The 23,998-nt window shown below is 45.0% G+C and overlaps 1 protein-coding gene across 3 annotated transcripts in view; it reads right to left on the bottom strand.

The window, feature by feature from the left end:
* Positions 1-14,176: 14,176 nt before the first annotated feature.
* The window catches only part of SLC6A2 (solute carrier family 6 member 2), a 49,565-nt gene continuing 39,743 nt past the window's right edge, over positions 14,177-23,998 (bottom strand). The window contains exons 8-14 of one of the 3 annotated variants that reach the window (XM_030924996.1): positions 23,588-23,700; positions 22,290-22,418; positions 21,750-21,849; positions 20,671-20,771; positions 20,020-20,187; positions 18,383-18,454; positions 14,177-15,138 (exon numbers count right to left, since the gene is read on the bottom strand). In XM_030924996.1, coding sequence (XP_030780856.1) covers positions 15,082-15,138; positions 18,383-18,454; positions 20,020-20,187; positions 20,671-20,771; positions 21,750-21,849; positions 22,290-22,418; positions 23,588-23,700 — 740 coding nt within the window. In that variant the 3' untranslated portion in view covers positions 14,177-15,081. Of the gene's footprint in view, positions 15,139-16,544; positions 17,995-18,382; positions 18,455-20,019; positions 20,188-20,670; positions 20,772-21,749; positions 21,850-22,289; positions 22,419-23,587; positions 23,701-23,998 lie in introns of those variants that run through there. The other 2 variants (XM_010374981.2, XM_030924997.1) reach the window with 2 other exon arrangements.

Below are 23,998 nucleotides of genomic sequence, written 5' to 3'. Positions count from 1 at the left end.
TGACAGATGGCACCTGGAAAATCGGGTCACCCCCACCATAATACTGTGCTTTTCCAATGGTCTTAGCAAATGGCACACCAGGAGATTATATCCTGCGCATGGCTCAGAGGGTCCCAAGCCCACGGAGCCTTGCTCATTGCTAGCACAGTAGCCTGAAATCAAACTGCAAGGTGGCAGCAAGGCTGGGGGAAGGACGCCCACCATTGTTGAGGATTGAGTAGGTAAACAAAGCAGCAGGGAAGCTGGAACTGGGTGGAGCCCACCACAGCTCAAGGAGGCCTGCCTGCCTGCCTCTTGTAGACTCCACCTCTGGGGGCAAAGCATAGTTGAACAAAAGGCAGCAGAAACCTCTGCAGACTTAAATGTCCCTGTCTGACAGCTTTGAAGAGAGTAGTGGTTCTCCCAGCACAGAGTGTGAGATCTGAGAATGGACAGACTGCTTCCTCAAGTGGGTCCCTGACCCCTGAGTAGCCTAACTGGAAGGCACCCCCCAGTAGGGGCAGACTGACACTTCACACAGTTGGGTACCCCTCTGAGACAAAGCTTCCAGAGGAATGATCAGGCAACAACTTTTGCTGTTCAGCAATATTCGCTGTTCTGCAGCCTCCACTGCTGATACCCAGGCAAACAGGGTCTGGAGTGGACCTCCAGCAAACTCCAACAGACCTGCAGCTGAGGGTCCTGACTGTTAGAAGGGAAACTAACAAACAGAAAGGACATCCACACAAAAACCCCTTCTGTACGTCACCATCATCAAAGACCAAAGGTAGATAAAACCACAAAGATGGGGAAAAAACAGCGCAGAAAAGCTGAAAATTCTAAAAATCAGAGCACCTCTCCCCCTCCAAAGGAACGCAGCTTCTCACCAGCAACAGAACAAAACTGGTTGGAGAATGACTTTGACGAGCTGAGAGAAGAAGCCCTCAGACAATGAAACTTCTCTGAGCTAAAGGAGGAAGTTCAAACCCATTGCAAAGAAGTTAAAAACCTTGAAAAAAGATTAGACGAATGTTTAACTAGAATAACCAGTGTACAGAAGCTCTTAAATGAAATGATGAAACTGAAAACCATGGCATGAGAACTATGTGACAAATGCAGAAGCTTCAGTTGCCAATTCAATCACCTGGGAGAAAGGGTGTCAGTGATTGAAGATCAAATGAATGAAATGAAGTGAGAAGAGAAGTTTAGAGAAAAAAGAGTAAAAAGAAATGAACAAAGCCTCCAAGAAGTACAGGACTATGTGAAAAAACCAAATCCACGTCTGATTGTTATACCTAAAAGTGACAGGGAGAATGGAACCAAGTTGGAAAACACTCTTCAGGATATCATCCAGGAGAACTTCCCCAACCTAGCAAGGCAGGCCAACATTCAAATTCAGGAAATACAGAGAACGCCACAAAGATACTCCTCAAGAAGAGCAACTCCAAGACACATAGTTGTCAGATTCACCAAAGTTGAAATGAAAGAAAAAATTGTTAAGGGCAGTCAGAGAGAAAGGTCGGGTTACCCACAAAGGGAAGCCCATCAGACTAACAGTGGATCTCTCGGTAGAAACTCTACAAGCCAGAAGAGAGTGGGGGCCAATATTCAACATTCTTAAAGAAAAGAATTTTCAACCCAGAATTTCATATCCAGCCAAACTAAACTTAACAAATGAAGAAGAAATAAAATCCTTTACAGACAAGCAAATGCCGAAAGATTTTGTCACCACCAGGCCTGCCTCACAAGAGCTCCTGAAGGAAGCACTAAACATGGAAAGGAACAACTGGTACCAGCCACTGCAAAAACATGCCAAATTGTAAAGACCATAGATGCTAGGAAGAAACTGCATCAACTAATGAGCAAAATAACCAGCTAATATCATAATGACAGGATCTAGTTCACACATAACAATATTAACCTTAAATGTAAATGGGTTAAATGCACCAATTAAAAGACACAGACTTGCAAATTGGATAAAGAGTCAAGACCCATCAGTGTGCTGTATTCAGGAGACCCATCTCACGTGCAGAGACACACATAGGCTCAAAATAAAGGGATGCAGGAAGATCTACCAAGCAAATGGAAAACAAAGAACGTCAGGGATTGCAATCCTAGTCTCTGATAAAACAGACTTTAAACCAACAAAGATCAAAAGAGACAAAGAAGGACATTACATAATGGTAAAGGGATCAATTCAACAAGAAGAGCTAACTGTCCTAAATATATATGCACCCAATACAGCAACACCCAGATTCATAAAGCAAGTCCTTAGAAACCTACAAAGAAACTTAGACTCCCACACAATAATAATGGGAGACTTTAACACCCCACTGTCAACATTAGACAGATTAAGACAGAGAGCTAAAAAGGATATCCAGGAATTGAACTCAGCTCTGCACCAAGTAGACCTAACCAACATCTCCAGAACTCTCCACCCCAAATCAACAGAATATACATTCTACTTGGCACCACATTGCACTTATTCCAAAATTGACCACATAGTTGGAAGTAAAGCACTCCTCAGCAAATGTAAAAGAACAGAAATTATAATAAACTGTCTCTCAGACCATGGTGCAATCAAACTAGAACTCAGGATTAAGAAACTCAGTCAAAACCACTCAACTACATGGAAACTGAACAACCTGCTCCTGAATGACTACTGGGTACATAAGGAAATGAAGGTAGAAATAAAGATGTTCTTTGAAACCAATGAGAACAAAGACACAACATGCAAGAATCTCTGGGACACATTTAAAGCAATGTGTAGAGGGAAATTTGTAGCATTAAATGCCCACAAGAGAAAGCAGGAAAGATCTAAAATCGACACCCTAATATCACAATTAAAAGAACTGGAGAAGCAAGAGCAAACATATTCAAAAGCTAGCAGAAGACAAGAAATAACTAAGATCAGAGCAGAACTGAAGGAGATAGAGACACAAAAAACCATCAAAACATCAGTGAATCCAAGAGCTGGTTTTTTGAAAAGATCAATAAAATTGATAGACCACTAGCAATTGATAGACCACTAATAAAGAAGAAAAGAGAGAAAAATCAAATAGATGCAATGAAAAATGATAAAAGGGGTATCACAATCAATCCCACAGAAATACAATCTACCATCAGAGAATACTATAAACACCTCTACGCAAATATCCAGAAGAAATGGATACATTCCTGGACACATGCACCCTCCCAAGACAAAACCAGGAAGAAGTTAAATCCGTGAATAGACCAATAACAGGCTGTGAAATTGAGGCAATTAATAATAGCCTATCAACCAGAAAAAGTCCAGTACCAGATGGATTCACAGCTGAATTCTACCAGAGGTACAAGGAGGAGCTGGTACCATTCCTTCTGAAACCATTCCAATCAATAGAAAAAGAGGGAATCCTCCCTAACTCATTTTATGAGGCCAGCATCAGCCTGATACCAAAGCATGGCAGAGACACAACAAAAAAAGAGAATTTTAGACCAATATCCCTGATGAACATTGATGCAAAAATCCTCAATAAAATACTGGCAAACCGAATCCAGCAGCAGTCAAAAAGCTTATCCATCATGACCAAGTTGACTTCATCCCTGGGATGCAAGGCTGGTTCAACATTCGCAAATCAATACACATAATCCAGCATATAAACAGAACCAAAGTCAAGAACCACATGATTATCTCAATAGATGCAGAAAAGGCTTTTGACAAAATTCAACAGCCCTTCATGCTAAAAACGCTCAATAAATTCGGTATTGATGGAACGTACCTCAAAATAACAAGAGCTGTTTATGACAAACCCACAGCTAATATCATACTGAATGGGCAAAAACTGGAAAAATTCCCTTTGAAAACTGGTACAAGACAGGGATGCCCTCTCTCACCACTCCTATTCAACATAGTGTTGGAAGTTCTGGCTAGGGCAATCAGGCAAGAGAAAGAAATCAAGGGTATTCAGTTAGGAAAAGAAGAAGTCAAATTGTCCCTGTTTGCAGATGACATGATTGTATATTTAGAAAAACCCCTGTCTTAGCTCAAAATATCCTTAAGCTGATAAGCAACTTCGGCAAAGACTCAGGATACAAAATCAATGTGCAAAAATCACAAGCACTCCTATACACCAATAACAGACAAACAAAGAGCCAAATCATGGGTGAACTCCCATTCACAATTGCTTCAAAGAGAATAAAATACCTAGGAATCCAACTTACAAGGGATGTGAAGGACCTCTTCATTGAGAACTACAAACCACTGCTCAAAGAAATAAAAGAGGACACAAACAAATGGAAAAACATTCCATGCTCAAGGATAGGAAGAATCAATATCGTGAAAATGGCCATACTGCCCAAGGTTATTTATAGATTCAATGCCATCCCCATCAAGCTACCAATGACTTTCTTCACAGAATTGTAAAACTACTTTAAAGTTCATATGGAACCAAAAAAGTGCCTGCATTGCCAAGACAATCCTAAGGAAAAAGAACAAAGCTGGAGGCACCATGCTACCTGACTTCAATCTATACTACAAGGCTACAGTAACCAAAACAGCATGGTACTGGTACCAAAACAGAGATATAGACCAACAGAACAGAACAAAGACCTCAGAAATAATACCACACATCTACAAACATCTGATCTGTGACAAACTTGACAAAAACAAGAAGTGGGGAAAGGATTCCCTATTTAATAAATGGTCCTGGAAAAACTGGCTAGCCATATGTAGAAAGCTGAAACTGGATCCCTTCCTTCCACCTTATACAAAAATTAATTCAAGATGGATTAAAGACTTAAATGTCAGACCTAAAACCATAAAAACCCTAGAAGAAAATCTAGGCAATACCATTCAGGACATAGGCATGGGCAAGGACTTCATGTCAAAAACACCAAAAGCAACGGCAACAAAAGCCAAAATTGACAAATGGGATCTAATTAAACTAAAGAGCTTCTGCAGAGCAGAAGAAACTACCACATAGTGAACAGGCAGCCTACAGAATGGGAGAAAATTTTTGCAATCTACCCATCTGACAAAAGGCTAATATCCAGACTCTACAAAGAACTTAAACAAGTTTACAAGAAAAAAACAACCCCATCAAAAAGTAGGCGAAGGATATAAACAGACACTTCTTTAAAGAAGACATTTATGCAGCCAACAGACACATGAAAAGATGCTCATCATCACTGGCCATCAGAGAAATGCAAATCAAAACCACAATGAGATACCATCTCACACCAGTTAGAATGGCGATCATTAAAACGTCAGGAAACAACAGGTGCTGGAGAGGATGTGGAGAAATAGGAACACTTTTACACTGTTGGTGGGACTGTAAACTAGTTAAACCATTGTGGAAGGCAGTGTGGAGATTCCTGAAGGATCTAGAAATACAAATACCATTTGACCTAGCCATCCCATTTCTGGGTATATACCCAAAGGATTATAAATCATTCTGCTATAAAGACACATGCACATGTATGTTTATTGCGGGACTATTCACAATAGCAAAGACTTGGAACCAACCCAAATGTCCATCAATGGTAGACTGAATTAAGAAAATGTGGCACATACACACCACGGAATACTATGCAACCATAAAAAGGATGAGTTCATGTCCTTTGTAGGGACAGGGATGAAACTGGACACCATCATTCTGAGCAAACTGTCGCAAGGATAAAAAAAGCAAACACTGCATGTTCTCACTCATAGGTGGGAACTGAACAGTAAGAACACTTGGACACAGGGTGGGGAATATCAGATACCAGAGACTGTGGTGGGGTGAGGGGAAGGGGGAAGGATAGCATTAGGAGATATACCTAATGTAAATGATGAGTTAATGGGTGCAGCACACTAACATGGCTCATGTATACATATGTAACAAACCTGCACACTGTGCATATATACTTTAGAACTTAAAGTATAATCAAAATACATAAGTAAATAAATAAAACTTTTTAAAAAGTTAAATTTGAACTTAAAAAAATAAACTAAAATCTTTGTTTTAAACCCACCCTTTGCCTCTCACCTGGGCTGGTGTAAGACTCCTAATTGGTCTCTCTATCACTACTCTCCCTGCTATAGAGGCAGAGTGAGCCATCTGAATGGCCACATTTGTTTTTACCTCTCTATGTATCAGCCTTTGCATGCGGTTTTACAATAATATATGGCAGACATGACAGTGTGCCAGTTCTCAGCCAAGGCCATAAAAGGCCTTACAAGTGTCCAATCACTCCCTTGAACCCACATGATTTCCCTGGGGAATGAGACACTGCATGGAAGGAAGACATCCCAGGGGAGGCAATATAAGACCAGCCAGTTTCCAACTGACACGCCAGCTACAGACACATCAGGAAACCCAGTCAACATGTGGAACTTGGTCCATATCTGCAGAACTTCCTAGATGGGCTGCAGATTTACAAATTAAATACATGGTTGTCTTTATAAGTTTGGGGGTACTTTGCTACACCACAATCGTTCACTAATGCACCATCTACACCCAATTATGATTGTATCATTCCACCCATCTAAAACCCTTGGCTCCTTTTTGCCTTTTGGAAAAAGTTCCACTGCCTTATCTCAGCACAGGCTGCCTCTCACATTCTGAATTTTATGCTCTCCTACAGCCCCTTTGCTTGGATCCTGAAAATTTCTGCAGATCTTGTACTCTCTGCTACTGATTCATGCTTCTGTGCTGTCACTTTTGCTATTCTTATGACCTGGAATTTCCCTAAGACACAACTCTAGCACCGCCTGCTATGGGGAGCCCTCTCTGATCTACCCACATGGGGCTCTGTGCATGATTTATCTGCTAGGTTATGAGATGCCCTTGTCTCATTCATCTCTATAAACCCAACCACCCCCTTAAGGCCTACATGTGCCAGATCCTCATCTAAGCACCAGGCATACAAATATGAATAAGCAGTCATTGCCTCCTGTCTCAAAAGTTACTCATCCCCTGAAAAATCATTTCAACAAACATGGCAAATGTAGTGATGGATAGGTTAGGAAAGGCATTTTTTAGGGCCTGATATCTTGAGTGATAGACAAGAGTTAACCAGGTCAGAAAGATGAGAGAGGGGGAAGAGCCCAAGGCTGAGCCTCAGGGAGACAGGGTGTGCTTGGGTTATGTGCAGCTAGTGTAGGGTGATGGTGTAGAGAGGTGGGGTGAGATGAAGACAGGGAGGTAGAGGACTTGAATTTACCTAGAAGGAAATGAGGAGCCACTAAAAGGCTTTCCATGAGCATGCAATAGGTGCTCAATAAATGTTTCTTTATCAACACATAATCCCTCTACCCATTAGACTGAGAGCTCCTCCCGGGCAGGACTATTCCTTTTCTGTTTTCCATTGTTCTTTCCTGGAACTTAGTAGGACCATGTTTGATTCTGATCAATGAATAAATGAATGAACGAATGAGTGCAACCAAGATATAATAGTGACAAAACAAAATGGATCTTTTCATTCACACAAAACTGTTTTTCATTCCCCTGGTTCCAGAGAGTGTTGAGGATTCAGATGGGCTCTGAGTAAGGGTCTGGATTCAGCCTCTGCTTAGTAGCAGAACTGTGTGTTGGTGCCACCTGGTGGCCACGGTGCTCATATTATCAGTTAGAAATCTTCCTCCGTTGTTGCTAAGGCACCAGTCAGGCCGGGAAAGGGGAGAGGGAACTTAGAATGGGCAGAAATACTCTGCTCAATGAACATATCTAACCACCAGCTCAGTGGTGCCTCTGCGAATGCCATCCCCAGGTCTGTCTGTCTTCCTCCTGCAAGACCTGAGTCCTGAGTCCCCACAACTTGAGCCCAAGGGAGTAACTAATATCAGACCATAGAACATAGATGCCCTTATCTGTGGCCTCTCTGTCCAGGGTGCTTTCCACAGAGATGCTCTTGTTCTCAGCAGATGAGGGAACCTGGGGCAAGGAAGCTGCACAGAGGGAGGCAGTGATCAGTATCTCCTCAATGTCCTTCCCATCCTCTCCCTAAGAGAACCATGATTCTGTTCAGGGCAGCAACGTACCCAGCAAAAGTTCTTACTTCTCCAGACTCTCTTATAGTCACAGGTTGCTGTGTTGCACAGATTTGGCCAGTGGGGTGTAGACAGACTGTGGAGGGGTTCCAGGGAAACCACTCTTCTCCAGCGTGACAAGAGATGACTCAACTGTCTTCTGCCTTTACCTTTTCTCTCCCTCCCCCTTCCTCCTGCCTGAAACGTGGGCAAGGTGTCTGCAGGTGGCTTCACCATCTTTTCTCTATGAGGATGAGCACTACATGCTATGGATAGTGGAACAAGAAGCTGGAAGGCATCTGATTTTTTAATTACTTTTTAAAGCAGCTCCAGAGCCATCTGAGGCTTCTGAACACATCCAGGAAGGGGCCCCTGTCGAAGTCCTTCTCTAGGACCAAAGTTACTTCTCCATCTTCTTCCTGCTCAACACCTTCTCCCTGACCCATTGCCTGTTTGTTACAAGAGGATAAGAAAACCCCATTTATGAAGAAACCATAGTTACATTTCTGTTAGATGCAGTCACTTGCATCCTAACATACATGTGCCTAATCTTTTTGCTTTTGGCTAGTAAGCCCAGACTAAACCTGTATCTGGCATAAAGAACCAAAGAGTAAAGGATTGGGGTGTTTCTGGAGAAAGCCAGGATAGGTACTTTTCCTAGGAGACAGGGAGCCTCTGTCCAAACTGAACTCCCTCTTACTATGTGATCTAGAGCAAGTTGTTTGCTTCCTAGCACATTGTAGGCACTTAAATGTGTGTGTGTGTGTATATACATACATACATGTATATATCTACATATATACGTATATATCTGCATATATACACGTATATATCTACATATATACGTGTATATATGTAGATATATATGTATATATGTGTATATATATGTATACACATATATACGTGTATACATACACGTATATATGTGTATATACGTGTATACATACATGTATACATATACACACATGTACATGTGTATATACACATATATACATGTATATATACACACATCTACATGTGTATATACACATATATACATGTGTATATACACACATCTACATGTGTATATACACATATATACATGTGTATATACACACATCTACATGTGTATATACACATATATACATGTGTATATACACACATCTACATGTGTATATACACACATCTACATGTGTATACACATGTGTATATACACACATCTACATGTATATACACATGTGTATATACATGTACATACATATACATATATACACATATATGTGTGTGTATATATACACACATATACATTTACATATTTTTGTTAAAAATAGGCATATATGTGTATAACACATATATGTGTGTTAAATTACATATATGTGTACAACTTACATATGTATACACATAAGTAAAGATATTTATTTAGTATTATGCATTTGCAATTGAAGAAGGGATGGAAGTAGAGGAGGACTCACGTCCATACCAGCCTGACCGTGTTATGCCATGTGGCCAGGAACCAGGGAAGGGCGCAGATCATTGAATGGTTAAAGACACAGACTGGAGCCAGACTTCCTGGGTTCAAATCCCAGTTCCAACAACTAGTAAGTTATTTCATCTTTTCGTGTCTTAGTTTCCCCCATTTATAAATGAGAATAATCATGCTATCTCATGGAGTCATTAGGAGGGTTCAGTGACTGATATTTGTAAAGCACTCAGAACAGTAACTGACACAAGGTAAACCAACCTATTTGCTAACTGAAGGCAGCGTAGCCAATTGGCCTTGTCCAAGGTGCTGATGCTCCAAAGCCTTGGAGGGCATGTGTGACCGGGATGTGGCCTTATCCTCTCAACTGTTTTAATGAAGCCACATACTCTTTGTGCTGTGTTGTACTTCCAACTCCAAAACTCAAGGACAAGGGCTCCACAAATGTAGCTGTGGAGCCCCAGATTCCCTAATCTCGTCTCTGACACTCCCTGGTCTGGCTCTGCAGCTCATTTGACAGGCCAGAGCTGCAATGCTCTCCTTATGTGAGTGGGTATGCCCCAAATGCTGGCCCTACACTGTCCCCTCTCCCCTTGATAGGGGATTGTTACCACCAAGTGACTGCAGATGTGGGTCAGGGGTCGAAGGCAACTACAAGGGGGCAGTTTTGTTGCCGTGGTGCAAGAAAAGAGGTTTAGCAGGGTCCTGGGAATGGCTCGAGGTGGACGGCAGGCAGGTGCCCTGTTGCTGGGCTGACTGTGACCAGGTGCTACTGCTGTGTTAGGCCTGTCTTCTTCTGACTCCGTGTCTGTCCCTCCTGGGCTGGGGTCTGGACTGCAGCCTGGAGCTGCAGGGGTGCGAGGAGTACTCCCCACCTAACAACTATCCTTTGCTGCAGAGATGGTGGCTCTGTGACTCCTGGGCATTCCAGGCTGTGGTGGGCCTTCTCTGGGGACAGAGTGGTCCTCTTTGATGTACTGCAGCCCAACCCTTACCCTCATGCCCTGCTAGTCTGACCCAACCCAGCCTTCCTCAGGCCTGAGGCTGGCAGAGCTGGTAGCTGATAAGCAGGACACCAGGACCCAGACAGTTGCCAGCTCTTTGAGGAGTCTGCCTCTGTCTCCTCCCTTTCCAGGTCATAGCCAAGACCAGGGCCAGCCTAGAGTAACATCTACCATGCCACTGGTCTAATGGGGGCTGACAGCCGAGGGCTTACAGGGGAGCTGGGTCCTGCAGGAGGAAAGGTCTGTGGAGCCCGGGATTTCCAGAAGCTTGAACTTCCTGCCCAGGTGGTTGCATGCACTCGGGCCCAAGGAAAACTGGATTTGGCTACCCAGATCCAAATTCAAGGACACCATCCAAAGGAGGGCCCATCCTAAGGAGGGGATCCAAGAGGACGAGGAAACAGACACCGATTTGGCTTTGTGAAAATACGGTGGTAGCTGGGTTGCCTTTGAAATGGGCAGAGGTGATGAGAGGAGGAAATAGACATTCATCCTGTAACAGACATGAACCAAATATACAATAGGATAAACGGTGTAACTGGTACTATTCTGAATACAATATTAACATTTAATTCTCCCCATGGTCTTATCAGGGTTCACTACTGTCTTTCCCATTTATCAAAGATAAATGGAGGCAAAGGGAAGTTATGTAACTTGCCCAGGGATTCACACTGTGGAGTGCTGGAACCAGGGGTTGAATCCAGGTACTGCAGCCACAGAGAGTTGCTCTAAGTGTACATCACCTTGTTTCATCTTCCTGAAAACTCCCTTGTGGGAATCTTATTCTCACTCTTCAGAAACAAGAAAGCCTTTGGAAGTTTTACATAACTTGTCCAAGTTTTCACAGCAGTCAGTGGCAAAGCTGAGACTCAAACCCAGGTCTAGTCCAACTTCAGACCCTTCACTCTTTCCACCATACCAAAGGTCTGCAAACCACAGACCTCAGACCAAATCCAACCCACCACCTGGTATTTATAAATAAGATTACTTTCATGCTACAATAGCAGTTGAGAAGTTGCGACAGAGACCTTTACAGAAATAGTTTGCCAAGCCCTGCACTAAACTTATAGGATGAACAAAAGGCAGCAACTCTCACTTTTATCTGTCACTGTCTGCCTGACAAAGTAGCCATTTATGTCTTCATATGAATTAGCCCATCAACTTCATGCAGGCTCCCTGAGTGTATCTCATAGAGTCAGAAACAGAAAGGACTTTAGAAAATCACCCAATCCAACATTCTAATTTTACAGCTGGGAGAGTCAAGGCTTAGCAATGACTTTTCCAACATGACTCAATCATCACATCAGAGTAGTTGGTCTCAAGTGGGCACTGGGATACCAGAACTTTTCCTGAGCATTGATCCCTAACAGCATTGATCCTTCCAGTCCTGTTTGAGACTGTGTGACGAAGCAATGTTCCCAGTCCCCTGCAAGAAGCTCCCATTAGGTGACCAAGTCCTTATAACTCTGCAGTCTCTTCCCATAGTTCTTTGGTACCCGTCAGGACTTGTCTGTTCCCTACTTTACCCTATTTCCATAGGGCAGCGAATATAATGTGAAGAGCATTGACCCAGGCATGAGGGGACCTGACTTTGTCCATCAGTAGCTGCGTGACCTTACGTGCGTCACTTCTCAACTCCAGCCTCAGTTGTCTCATCTGCCTAGTGTGCACGGTGTTCTTGTTGCTGCCTATCTTGCAGGCTCATTGTCAGGGGGAAAAAATGAGGTATTTGCTGTGGGATGGTTGATATGAAAAGTCAAGCCAGGCCCAGTGACCTGGACCTGTGATCCCAGCTACTGAGGAAGCTGAGGCAGGAGGTTTGCTTGAGACCAGGAGTTTGAGACCAGCCTAGGCAACCTAGCGAGTCACTGTTTCTACCAAAAATAAAATTAGCCAACTGTGGTGGCATGCACTTGTAATCCCATCTACTCAGAAGGCTGAGGTGGGAGGATCACTTTGAGCCCAGGAGGTCAAGACTGCTGTAAGCTGTCATCGCACCACTGCACTCCAGCCTGGGTGATAGAATGAGACGCTCTCTCAGAAACAGACAGACAAAAAAACAAAGTCAACATAATGCAGGGCAATTGAGATTCAGAAATAAGGTCTATTGTCATCCTCATTTAGTTTGGGGTGAAGGGCAGAGACCTATGCCATGTATCATCAGAAGAGAGAGGCCCCAAGGTAATATATACTTGTGGGTTTTAAATATTTGAAAACTTGATGAATGTATGGATCCTCTTTCCCCCAAATTGAGCACAAATTCGTTCAAACAAAAGTTTGAATTTAATCTCAGAAGATTCTGAAAAATTTTGAAGCCCATTCGTGAACACTCAGTTCTGACCACTCCCAAGCCACTGTAGAGAGGAACAAATGGAGCCCCAGAGAGAGACTACGTGTATCAGTGCCTTTGGGGAGGAGATAAAAATGAAGCTATCCAATCTCCAGAAGTAGGATGGGGTGCAATTAAATTGGGGAAAATTCAGAAGCCCACCAAGTGCCTAAGGTGAGGCTTATCTGTGTTTCTTTGTCTTCTCCTGCTGTGTTGTCAGCCTAGGGGACAGGGTGGAAGCCTGGGCCACCAGATCCTCCATCACCCCCACAAAAGAGTTGCCCTTTCCCTCTCTGGACCAGCCGCTCTCCCCTCCTCCCACAGGACCACTGCTCACCAGATCTCGTCAGGCACAAGGGAATGCCGGAAGTGCAGCTGCCTTCTGTTTGACTCACTATAATAAAGCCCAACTCCAATTTTGGGTTGAAACAAAATGATCAGAATGATAATAGCCTCTCTGGGATATCTGCCCAACTCTAATTTGTGAGGCTAAACCACTCCTACCCCAGGGTCCTTGGCATGAATATATTTGCATCTCCCAGTGCTGCTGTACAAGGCTGGTTTATGACTGTCAAAAAAAAAAAAAAAAGCAAAAAACAAACAAACAAAAAACCTAGGAGCTTCAAATGGAAGTGATCTTAGAGGTTGCGCAACCTCCCTCCCCTCAATTCCACCTGACATTGCATCCCCAGGAGACATTGCCTGCTATCTGCTTGCATATCTCCACAGCTGGGATTACCACTTCCAGCAACAGCCCATTCTCTGTTCTGGTCGAATGTTGCAAGTTATCTTCCTGGACTTCCTACCATTGGCACCATTTCAGCACTTGGACCCACCACACACTCTCTGAGAGGCTTTACATATTTGAAGACATTGACTGAACAGTTATTTGACAACACCTCTTTTATATTGGTATCACAATCTACTTGCTGGCTTACATTAAAAATAATCACCTGTAAGTTCACATCTTCCCCAAACAATGACAATATTCAGTTTACATCTTCCCCAGACAAAGACTTAGATCTTCTAAGGGTCTAAATGTGAATGTATCCCTCTCCCCAGAAAACTTCACACGCGCACCAAATTGTGCATTTAATTCAATCCAACAGGAGGTTCTGAGTCCCTCGAAACTCAGCGTTAGAAATGAAAACTAAACTGATCTAAACCTGGTATCACTTGGTGACCTCTTTTTATTTAAAAATACATGTTAATCTCAAAGCTAAGATTACAGATTTAACCCCTTCCAATCTCCTTTTCCATAGGTTATAAAAAGAGTTATTTGATGAAAAGATGGGTCACTATGACCAGACGCTCTTCTTTACTAGTAGGAAGTTGATCATAGACTCACCCACCTCCCTTACACAATTTGTAGCATTCCACCTTCATGGAAGAAAGTATTCAGAACTCTACTATCAGAGACACAGCCCAGGAAATATTCTTTATTATTCTGGACACTTATATTTCCATGAGGAGAACAACTTTTAAAATAAATCCAAATCAGACACAGAAATCTGCATGACATTGGAACAGTCCATGACACAGAGAGGACACAATTGAAACAGTCTTTATTTACACAGAAGCAGAGAGACAGAGGGATGAGGGCAGGCACCCCAAAGTGACTTCACATTCACCAATGTTTCAGTGGCTTCTGAGACCACAGCAGAGCTGTGGATCCTGGGACTCACAGGGTACGACAATGTGTTACCTCCAAAACAAAAGGGTTGGATTAAAAACAAATACCAAGTGTTTGGTATTTCTCAATGATCTGAGAAAGAGGAACTATTGAATGTCCAGAAAAATCAAAGTTCTGGAGGCTAGAAATCTGACATTTCTCTGATAGAGAGATCATTGCTCATCAGTTCAGTTTGGAAAATTCTTATGGTTAAGTGATGTGCTTCCTTCATTGTAAATTTAACAGGAGAGCATCATTATGAGACATGCAGGGCTTTCTTTAATGGAATGGAAACTTTCATGATCTGATATAACTCCTGATTTTAAAGACAGAGAATCTTGAAGCTCCAAAAGATGAAGCCACTATCCCCAGGCCACTCAGCTAGTCAGCTGCAGACCCAAGTCTGTAAAACTCTATGCTGTGCTTTTTCCACCGTACCACACACCTTCTCTGTTTTTCTCTCTGTGACTTTCGAAGGAAATAAACAAATGAAGTGAGTTCAATGGGCTTCTTTACTAAGAGATGATTTCTTTGGTAAGAATGCTTCCGTCTCACATTAGGAAGGCTGGAAAACAGATCATGTAGCAGGAACTGGCTCCCATCTGAGTGGTAACTCCCTCTGAGAATTAAGGCAGCTTCAGGGATTTCTGTTCAGCAGGATATCTGGCAAGAGTTGGTAGCTCTCCTTCTCCCTTGTCTCGTTTTCATCTAGAATGAAGGCTAAAAGGTGGGTGCTAAATAACTAGACATTGAGTAGATGTAAATGTGATGTTCTCAAACTAATATTTTACATTTCATGAAAAACAATAATTCTTTAAAAACCTGACAAAATATCAAAAGTGTCAAGTGTCATATACAGTACACAGCACCCTTGTCCCGGGTGACCTCTGCTATTAAAAACAAGCTGCACAAAGGAAGTCAAAGATGACTTAACATAAAGCACATACTCTCTCTCCATTATATGTGGGTGAAAAGGTAAACCCAAATGGTCTCCGAGCACCTCCCCGAGAACTTCCAAGGGCTTTCTGGGTACCCCCACCCTCCCAGGGGACCCAGGCTTGGAGCCAAGTTCGCATCCCAGATTCAGGAGCCAACTTCCGCCACAAGGCAGAACCACTGCGCTGGTTTGGTGTTGGTTCAGCTAGCACCACATCCCCGATTCACGCCGGGACAAATGTCTGGAGGCAGAAGGGGCCACATGCAGATGGCAAAGAGGAAATGGCAGGCTGTCTCGGAAGCATCCCCCTGCTCTAATGCACAAGGCTTTGCTGACTGTTTGCTCTCATTTCAGAGAAGAAGACTCAGCTTTTCACATCCAACTGTTCCAAAGAGTGATTATTTTCATCAAAAGGGAGTAGCTAAATAATTTCCTCTCTGGAAACCAGCTAGAGGAAAATAAATGGCATTCTCTCCCCCCTTCCCATCCTCCAACACATTGTTCTTTTGCTAAGAAATTTTCCTTTGCCGTTTGAATGAGTTTTTACAAATGACAGCCCTGGGTTGGGTGAACCATATTGTGCAGGGAATTTCAAAATAATCTGGGCTGAGAGTCAGGGGATGTGAACTGAAGGTCCAACTTGATCTCTTAGTTGCTAAGAAACCTTGAGCAAGAGTGACTAAAATGCTGGGTCTTGGTTTTTTCACCTGGGAAATGCGGAGACAGAAGCTATAGCCCTGCAGTCCTCACTGGGCAGATGGCAGGTAATGTGCATAAAAGTGCTTTATTACAAAAAAAAAAAAAAAAAAGGGAAAAGAAAAATGGTAACACGTAGGAAGAAGTTACCTTTTATGGGAGGATTTTAAGTCACTAATGGGACCCAGAGCCCGACCTGATTGTTCTCCTCTATTCTCAAGCCTCACTGTTCACAGGGCTCCAAGACACCTGCCACCTGGGCTGTCTCAGGCATTCTGCTGACCTTTTTATATGGAAAGATTCAAAGTCTCTCAATTTTCCCTCTTTTCTCTATAGAATGACCTGAGGACCCTGACCCAGCAAGGAAACCTCAGAACCCTGGGAGACAAAACCATCTTCCTGCCCCACCTTCCTGCATGAACCCTCTTCATGCAGGATCAACCAGGCTCAATGACACCCCAGTTTGAGGCAAAGCACCTTCTTGACGTGCGAGTGCAGTGACTTCTTTATTTTTTCCCAAGATCCTGCAACAGAAGCTCCCACAGTCAGAATAAGAATCCCTCCAACAAGGGTATAAGAGACTCTAATGATAAACAGAAACCCCTCCAAAGATGCCACCAATTTAGCAAACTAGGAATCATTTCTCTTACTGAACTAAAAGTAACCACCACCACCACCACCAGAGGGCACCAAGTGCAAGTTTGTATCAGAAGTAGATCCAAGTAGAAACCTAGAAAGTCTCCGAAACCACCAACCTGTCCCATCCACTCTCAATATTCTCCCCTCCACTTGAGAGAGTATTTCTGGGCTGCTTGTCTCGCCCTACCCTCCAAGGTGCTACATCTAGTGCATGAGAGTTTTGCAGCCAACTCTCCATTTCTCAAGACCCCTGGTCCACTCCAGGTGGGACTCCCAGAGGGAGGCTGTGCAGGTGTCCACGAACAATAAATTAACATGACAGCCTGCCAGGCTCCCTTTGGACACCCACCTGGCCTTGTGAGGAGAGCACGGTGAAGACACACATGTGGCCTCACTTGGTCCCTGTCCCCGTTTCCCCAGGCAGATCTCAGCAAGTGCAGATGGGTTTCTGGGCTCCGTGTCTTACAGAGCAAGAGCAGCATGAGGCCTCAGTAGATGTGGCTTGCCACGTGGCCTCTACCAGCTTGTCTGATGTAGGTACCTCCTAGAACCTGCTCACTAAGGTTCATTTACCCTCTTCCTCCTGGCTCCCATAGCTCTGGGCCATCTGACCACCAAAAGCTGGAGGAATGTTCCAGAACACACAAATCAAACTCAGATTGCCCAGAGTGAAAATCAACTATGAATGTTTCTACTCAAAATCCCTCAAAGCATCTATCCACTGACTTCATTTTAGGGACAAATAAATCTAACTCCCAGGCTGAGGCTCAGACATGAGAGGGGTGTCTAGGGTGGGCAAGAGGAGGGTCTATGTACCTTCCCTAACCACCCCACTAAACTCAGCCGGATTTTGTTTGATTTTTGGGTTTTTTTGGGTGTCTGATCAAAAGCCCATCCTCTCTCTGATTTGGTGGACTAAGAACTTCTGTGCCCAAAGTCTAGGCAAATGTGGTGGAGGTTTCCGACCTCATGAACCTAGCTTTGGCAGGATCCCAAAGTGGGAGAGATTTCCCCCAAAACAACGGGGACAGAACAGAAGTCATTTTCCTGTTTGTTCCTCTCCTCTGAGCTAACAGCCCCCAGGCCAGATGCACAGAAGGTGAACAAAAACTACAGTCACAAAATCATTTGTAATTGGGAAAAGAAGAGAGGATAAGAAATGACAGCTTCCAGGGGAGGAATCCCAAGACGGTGTCCGGGGTGGGAGCGAAGTGGATGCCTGTGACCTGGACATTGGCATGGGGTTCCTCCTTCTCCTCCAGGCAGGTTCAGATGGCCAGCCAGTGTTGCAACTGCAGAGAAAGATGGCGAGGACTTGATGACACGGTGGGGACCGACAGGAGCAAGGGCCAGCTGGCGGGGGCAGCAGGAAGCCGAAAGGAGGCAGAAAAATGCCCCCTCCCTTCACGGACCTCAGGGAACATGTAGGTCGATTCCCTAATTGTCACAGAGGCCCAGAAAGGGCAGCAGAACCTCCCCAAAGTCACACGGCAAGCCTGAGGCCATGGGCTCGCAGGGAGCCTCCCTGTCCCCCATCCCGATGTTTCTAAAGGGAAAAGGCAGCTCACACTGGGTTTCTGGGTTTTCTGGCTGTGAGGTCCAGCCTTGGGCAGTGCACAGCAGGAAACAGTCAGGGCCCACCTTTGTGATCTCCACCCCAGAGGTTTAGGGTGCACCCACCTGGAACTGTCTGACATCCCTCTGAGCCACCAGGTGGTGCTCGTTCTCTGGCGTGATGCCATAAGCCAGTCTCTGAAAGGAAGAGAAGGGGAGGAGGCCTCAGCTTGGCCCAGGGACACCCTTCTGGCAGCCTGATTGCACCCCCAGATGAGGGCCACCTGCTATTTGACCCTGCAGCCCCACGTGGATAGCATTCAGGGTCTGTACAAGACACCTCCAGCCTTGTTTGTGGAGCTGGTCCATTGAGTCATTCATTCAGCCACTGTTTCTTGAGCTGCCTACTGTGGTCAGACATGGGGCTAGGCCCTGTGGATCCAGACTTGAAGGAGACCCATGCAGTCTCTACTTTGGAGGAGCTTACAGCCCATGTAAGGGATTGGAAATGAAAACACACACACATCGTCTTAGACCCAGAATGGAGAAAGTACAGCAGGGAGAGTGTGGAAGGAAGCCTCTGGCCCTGCAGGGAATCAGGGAAGCCCTCCTGCAGTGGAGGCACTTGTGGGGTCTCAAGCCATGTGTTCTGAACCAACAACTGATCACTGATAGCGGGAAGCCTCTCCACTCCCAAAGTGTGGAGAATAGAAGGCTCAGGTCCCAGTTCCCATGTCTAGAATGAGGTCACCGAACACTGATCCTCCCAGTGACCAGGAACAGAGGTCCCCAGACTTAGGGATTTCACAGACAGGAAACGTATCACAAAGAATGAGGGTGAGGACTCTCTGTCTGGCATGCCCTTCCTTGAGTTTCTGCACAGCTCCCAAGGATGCCTTCCATCCTCATTTTGTTTACCTGCCCTTCGTTAGAATGTGAACTCCATAAGGGTAGGAATTTTTGTCTAGCGCCTCGAATACTGCCCAGCATATATCTGCATCCCAATAAATACCTTCCAAGTGAGTGGATAAAGGAATGAAGGAATGAAATCTTTGTTTTGTAAAGTAAGGATATGAGGAAAAGACTACCACTATTAGTTTACAAAAGAAAGGGTATTTTAATCAAACAGGAATGACATAATTTCAGAATAAAGGGCACTGTTTCCTAAATATTTATATAAATGTGTGTGTATATATGTATATATGCATGTATATATACACACATGTACATATATACACATGTATAAATATTGGCATATATGCAGAATGCATAGAAAGAAAATATAGTTCAGAAATCTTTGGTTTAGGCTGATCAGATTATTAGGTTCTGGAAAGAGGCAGGTGAAAACCAGAAGGAGCAGATCACAGTGTGATTGGATGGGGAGAGCTGGGACATCTGGGGAAATGACAAAGCTTAGACGGAGACACGAGAGTGAGCTGGGTCCAGGCAGTCTGTCTAATCAATCCTTAGTGAACTCCAGGGCTGAGCTCACCCCCAAGTAACATGTACTGAACACTTCCTGCGTGCCAGACACTGTGCTAAGTACTTCCTTTTTTCCAGGGTAGGTAATACTATCCTCAAGATACAGATGTGGAAACTGAGGCTCATGGCGGAAAATAACCTGGGCAATGAGGTGGGTCCATCTGACCCTGGTGTCTGTGTCCTTCTCTCTCCCTGCCCCCACCCCAACAGGAATGAGAGTCCTCCCATCATCCCCCTCAGCCACCTCCCACCCTATTCCCTTGGGGAGGCCCAAAGCTCACCTCCCAAAGAGAGCCCTGCGTGCTGAGGAACTTGTAGATGACGTAGATGGGCACCAGGACCATGGAGGACAGGGCAATGCCCCACCCCACCCAGTTGGCCCAGGGCGGGAAGATGTAGTCGTCGTAGGTCAGTGGCTTGAAGTTAATGATGCTGACCACAACCACGAACTAGAGATGGGCAGGGAAGGAAGAGAAAGGAAGACAGGGCAGGAGAGAGACAAGAAAGGAAAGAAAGAAGGAGGTGGAAGAAAAGTGGGAGAGAAATGAAGAGCAGTGAGCATCACAGCAAAGGGAGGAAATAAGGAAGGAGAGAAAGAGAGAAAGATATGGAGAAATGAGAAAGAATCAAGAAGCAAGTGGTAATCAAAAGGAGGCAGATATGACAGGGAGCAAGAAAAGAGGAAGAACAGAAGGTGACTTTGGAGGAGGCATAACAACCCCCAGGGACCTGGCCCCAGCTCAAGAACCCCCGAGTAAGGTGGATGTCTGCCACATTGTCCACAGGGCCAAGCAGCCCAAGTGACCCTTCTGAATGACCAGGGCCTCTGGATCCCAGAGCCTCCTCCCCTAAGAAGCAAATATCCCCACCCAGCTCCATCCTGGACACAGCCCCCTCCCCACACACAGGGCTTCCCTGCAGACACTACACACCAGGAGGAAGGCAGGACTGACGAACTTCCAGCATAGTCTCCAGTATAGACCCGGCCTGAACCCCATCATCTGCTGGATGTCATTGCTGAACCTGTCCACTCCTGTGCACACACAGAGCAGGGCTGTTACCATGGCCGCCGCGATAGCCCAGCCAGGGCCAGGTCCTCCCATGAGGTTCTGGCCCGAGCTGGAGAACAGGGCAGTGAGGCGAGATGCTGACACACAGAACTTGGGAGACTTGGGGATAGGCACTTTGTAATGCAGAACAAGGGAGAGGACAAACTCTAGGACAGTATCCCCTTTCATGTGCCACCCCAATTAACCTATCAGAGGGAAACCTGGGCTCAAAGAGGTGAGGGGATTTGCCCCAAGTTCCAGAGCTAGTTGGCCTGACTTCAAAGCCCAGCTCTTTCCTCTTGCTCTGAAAATAACAACAACAACTATGCATACAGCACATTCCCTGACTTCAGTCTGATAGGAGAGCCCAGACTCTTCCATTGACTCTCTTTCTGAGTGGCAGCAGAGTGAGAACTAACATGTTGGTGTGACACTTGTGGGGAAAAACAAACAATGAACACATTTAAGGGTTTGTAAAATATTCTCTCGGTTCATTCCAGAATAAGTTTGCCAGAAAAAATACAGGATACCCAGTTAAGTTGGAATTTCACATAAATAATGAAAAAAACTAGTATAAGTATGTCTGATGCAATAGTTGGGCTATACTTACACTAAATAATTGTTATTTATCTGAAATTCAAGTTTAAGTAGGCAACCTGTGTTGTGTTTGCTAAATCTGGCAACCCCCTGGTAGAATGAATTATATGACTCAGGGGTCAGCGTTTTCCTAAGGGTTCCTCTTTCAGGAGTTGATGCTGGATACCTCAGCGGCCTTTGCAGCCTCCTGTTAAAGGCAGGTTCATCCAAAGGTGAGCCAAGGATTGAGATTTGTTCCCAAAAACTGACTTGCTGGACTCTGGAATTTTCGGTGGCTGTTCTGGAAATGGAAGGCCTCTCTGCACCTCCAGGTTAAAGGATTCTAGGAGGACTGGGAGCTGAGGCTTTTCCACACACTCACATACCATAAAACCAGGAAACTCCGATGGCTTCCATGAGGACAGCAAAAAGGATGGAGGTGCCCGCAGCAAAGGTGTCCAGGAGGGTCAGCACATAAATTCCACCCTGGTACAGGAAGAGAAGAAGCCAAGAGGCCTTCTTTGGTCAAACGTGGGAACTGATTGTTGTGTCCATCAACTCTTACCTGCCCTGTCCCACTTGCTCAGAACCCTATTTGAGAACACAGGGCATAGGGTTGTGGTGCTGTTGAACTGACGTCACAGTCACCTCAGTTTCAGCCAATAAAGAGTTAGATGGGTTCCAAAGGGACTTTTGCTGCCCTTCAAGTCAATAAGCAATAAACAGAGCTGCGTGGAATCCTCAGCATCAGAGATGGAAGAAGACAACCAGGCCTAACCCTAGTGGGTCAGGCTGCTGAATTGAGGATGCTGGATCCCGCATTGTTCTCCCTGAGCTCAGCCCCAGTTCCAAGGCTAGGAATGTTTGACTTTATTGAAATGCAGCCTCAGAGGCCCCCAGGTGACCAGAAACCAGCCCCTACTCACCTTGGTTATGCAGAACAGGGCAAGAAGGAAGGTGCCGAACGTGACGCCAAATGTGAAGAGTTTCCGGTGTCGCTTCAGGACCTGGAAGTCGTCTGCCAGGCCCGTGATGATAGCCTCCATGCCTCCCATCTGGAGAGAACCAGGCGGGGTGGGGTGCAGGAGTGAGGGTCTCTCTGGACCTCAGTCTCAGGCCCCAGGGTTCCTAGCGCCTCCTGCAGCCCAGGACTCACGCAGGCTGCCTTGCCTCTCTTGAGAAATCAGCATGTCCTGCCTTCTTCCCCATCCTCTTGTCCCATTTCTGTCCTGTTCTGAGGCAAACTCAGAACTCAGAAACTATGTGGGAGAGGGTAAGGGTTAAGTCAACTCCTGTCTCCCCTACTCAATAGCTACCTGTCTCCTGCCTACTCAGCCAGAGTGGGTACAGATAAGCTGATAGTGGAATGAAAGCAGTAAAACACCAAAACCCGTGTCACACATTTACATGTCAATAAGGGTCTCTGGAAACAACTCCTGCAGAAGAGCTTCTAGTGATGGGAACTTCAGGCAGCAGTTTTTGATATGGATTTTTGGCTGCCTTTCTAATGATCAAGCAAAGTGGTCACTTCAAACTCCAGACTCTTAGAGTCTGAAAGGGTCTCATATCCCACTGCTATGGGCAGATTGCTTCCTTATAAGGACACTGTGAGGGTAGACAAGAAGCACACAAGCTACCACTCTCCTCTCCTCTCCCCTCCTCTTGGCAGACACTGTTAATCAAAATCAGTATTCTTCATTATAAGCCCAGAAGCAGCCTCAAAATCCTTCTCAACACCCTGCTCCTGGCAGATCTGATGATTGAAAGCAAAAGGCAGTGGAGGGAAACCCAAGTGCCAGCTCTTCCATAAGATTTTTTGCAAACTTCCAGGCATGATGTACTAAGTAAGGGTAGGCATATCTGAATGTCAGTACAACAGCACCACAACCCTATGCCCTGTGTTCTCAAATAGGGTTCCGAACAAGTGGGACGGGGGCAGGTAGGCATAAGGCTGACTTGTCTGAAGTCTCTTCTTACTTGAATTTCCAAGATGTCAAAGGGATTCCTATGGCTCTTGGCTTTGGCCTAAGTCTTATCTTTTTGAGTGAGGACTCACTTTTTTTTTTTTTTTTTTTTTTTTTGTCTGCATTTAAATAGGGCCTTCTGGAAACAACTATTAACCTGGTGTTTGAATAGTGGGAACTTTAGGCCCAGCACTGTGTGTTGGGGAAGGGAGTCAGGCCCAGTGGGATGGGGGACAGGTATCCTGAGCAGGGTCACTCACTGAGCTGTCAAGGCCCAGCGCCAGGAGCATGATGAAAAACACGACAGCCCAGAATGTAGATCCAGACAGGGTAGAAATGGCCTCTGGATACAGGATGAACACTAGGCCAGCTCCTGTAAGAAACATCAAGGACTTCATCAATGGCTGAAACCATTGGTCTGAGCTGCACATAATAGGGGAGCATCTGCGGGCCCAATTGTTCAGTCATGTGTGGGTGGACAGAACACAGGTCTAGAGATAACAGATGAAGCCAGCATGAACTTACAGCTCACCTGTGCATTGGAGAGGTTGACCCCCAACAGCCAGGCTGGAGAGCAGTTCCCTGCCTGGACAGCTACAGGCTACATGCTGCAAACCCCACCTCCTATACTCTACAAGGGATCTACTCTTACTCACAAAAGCTTGGGGTCC

Source organism: Rhinopithecus roxellana, chromosome 20, assembly GCF_007565055.1.
Source record: "Rhinopithecus roxellana isolate Shanxi Qingling chromosome 20, ASM756505v1, whole genome shotgun sequence".
NCBI classification, from domain to species: Eukaryota; Metazoa; Chordata; class Mammalia; order Primates; family Cercopithecidae; genus Rhinopithecus; species Rhinopithecus roxellana.
Note: the sequence above shows the minus strand (reverse complement) of the source record. Positions and strands in the feature narration are given on the sequence as shown.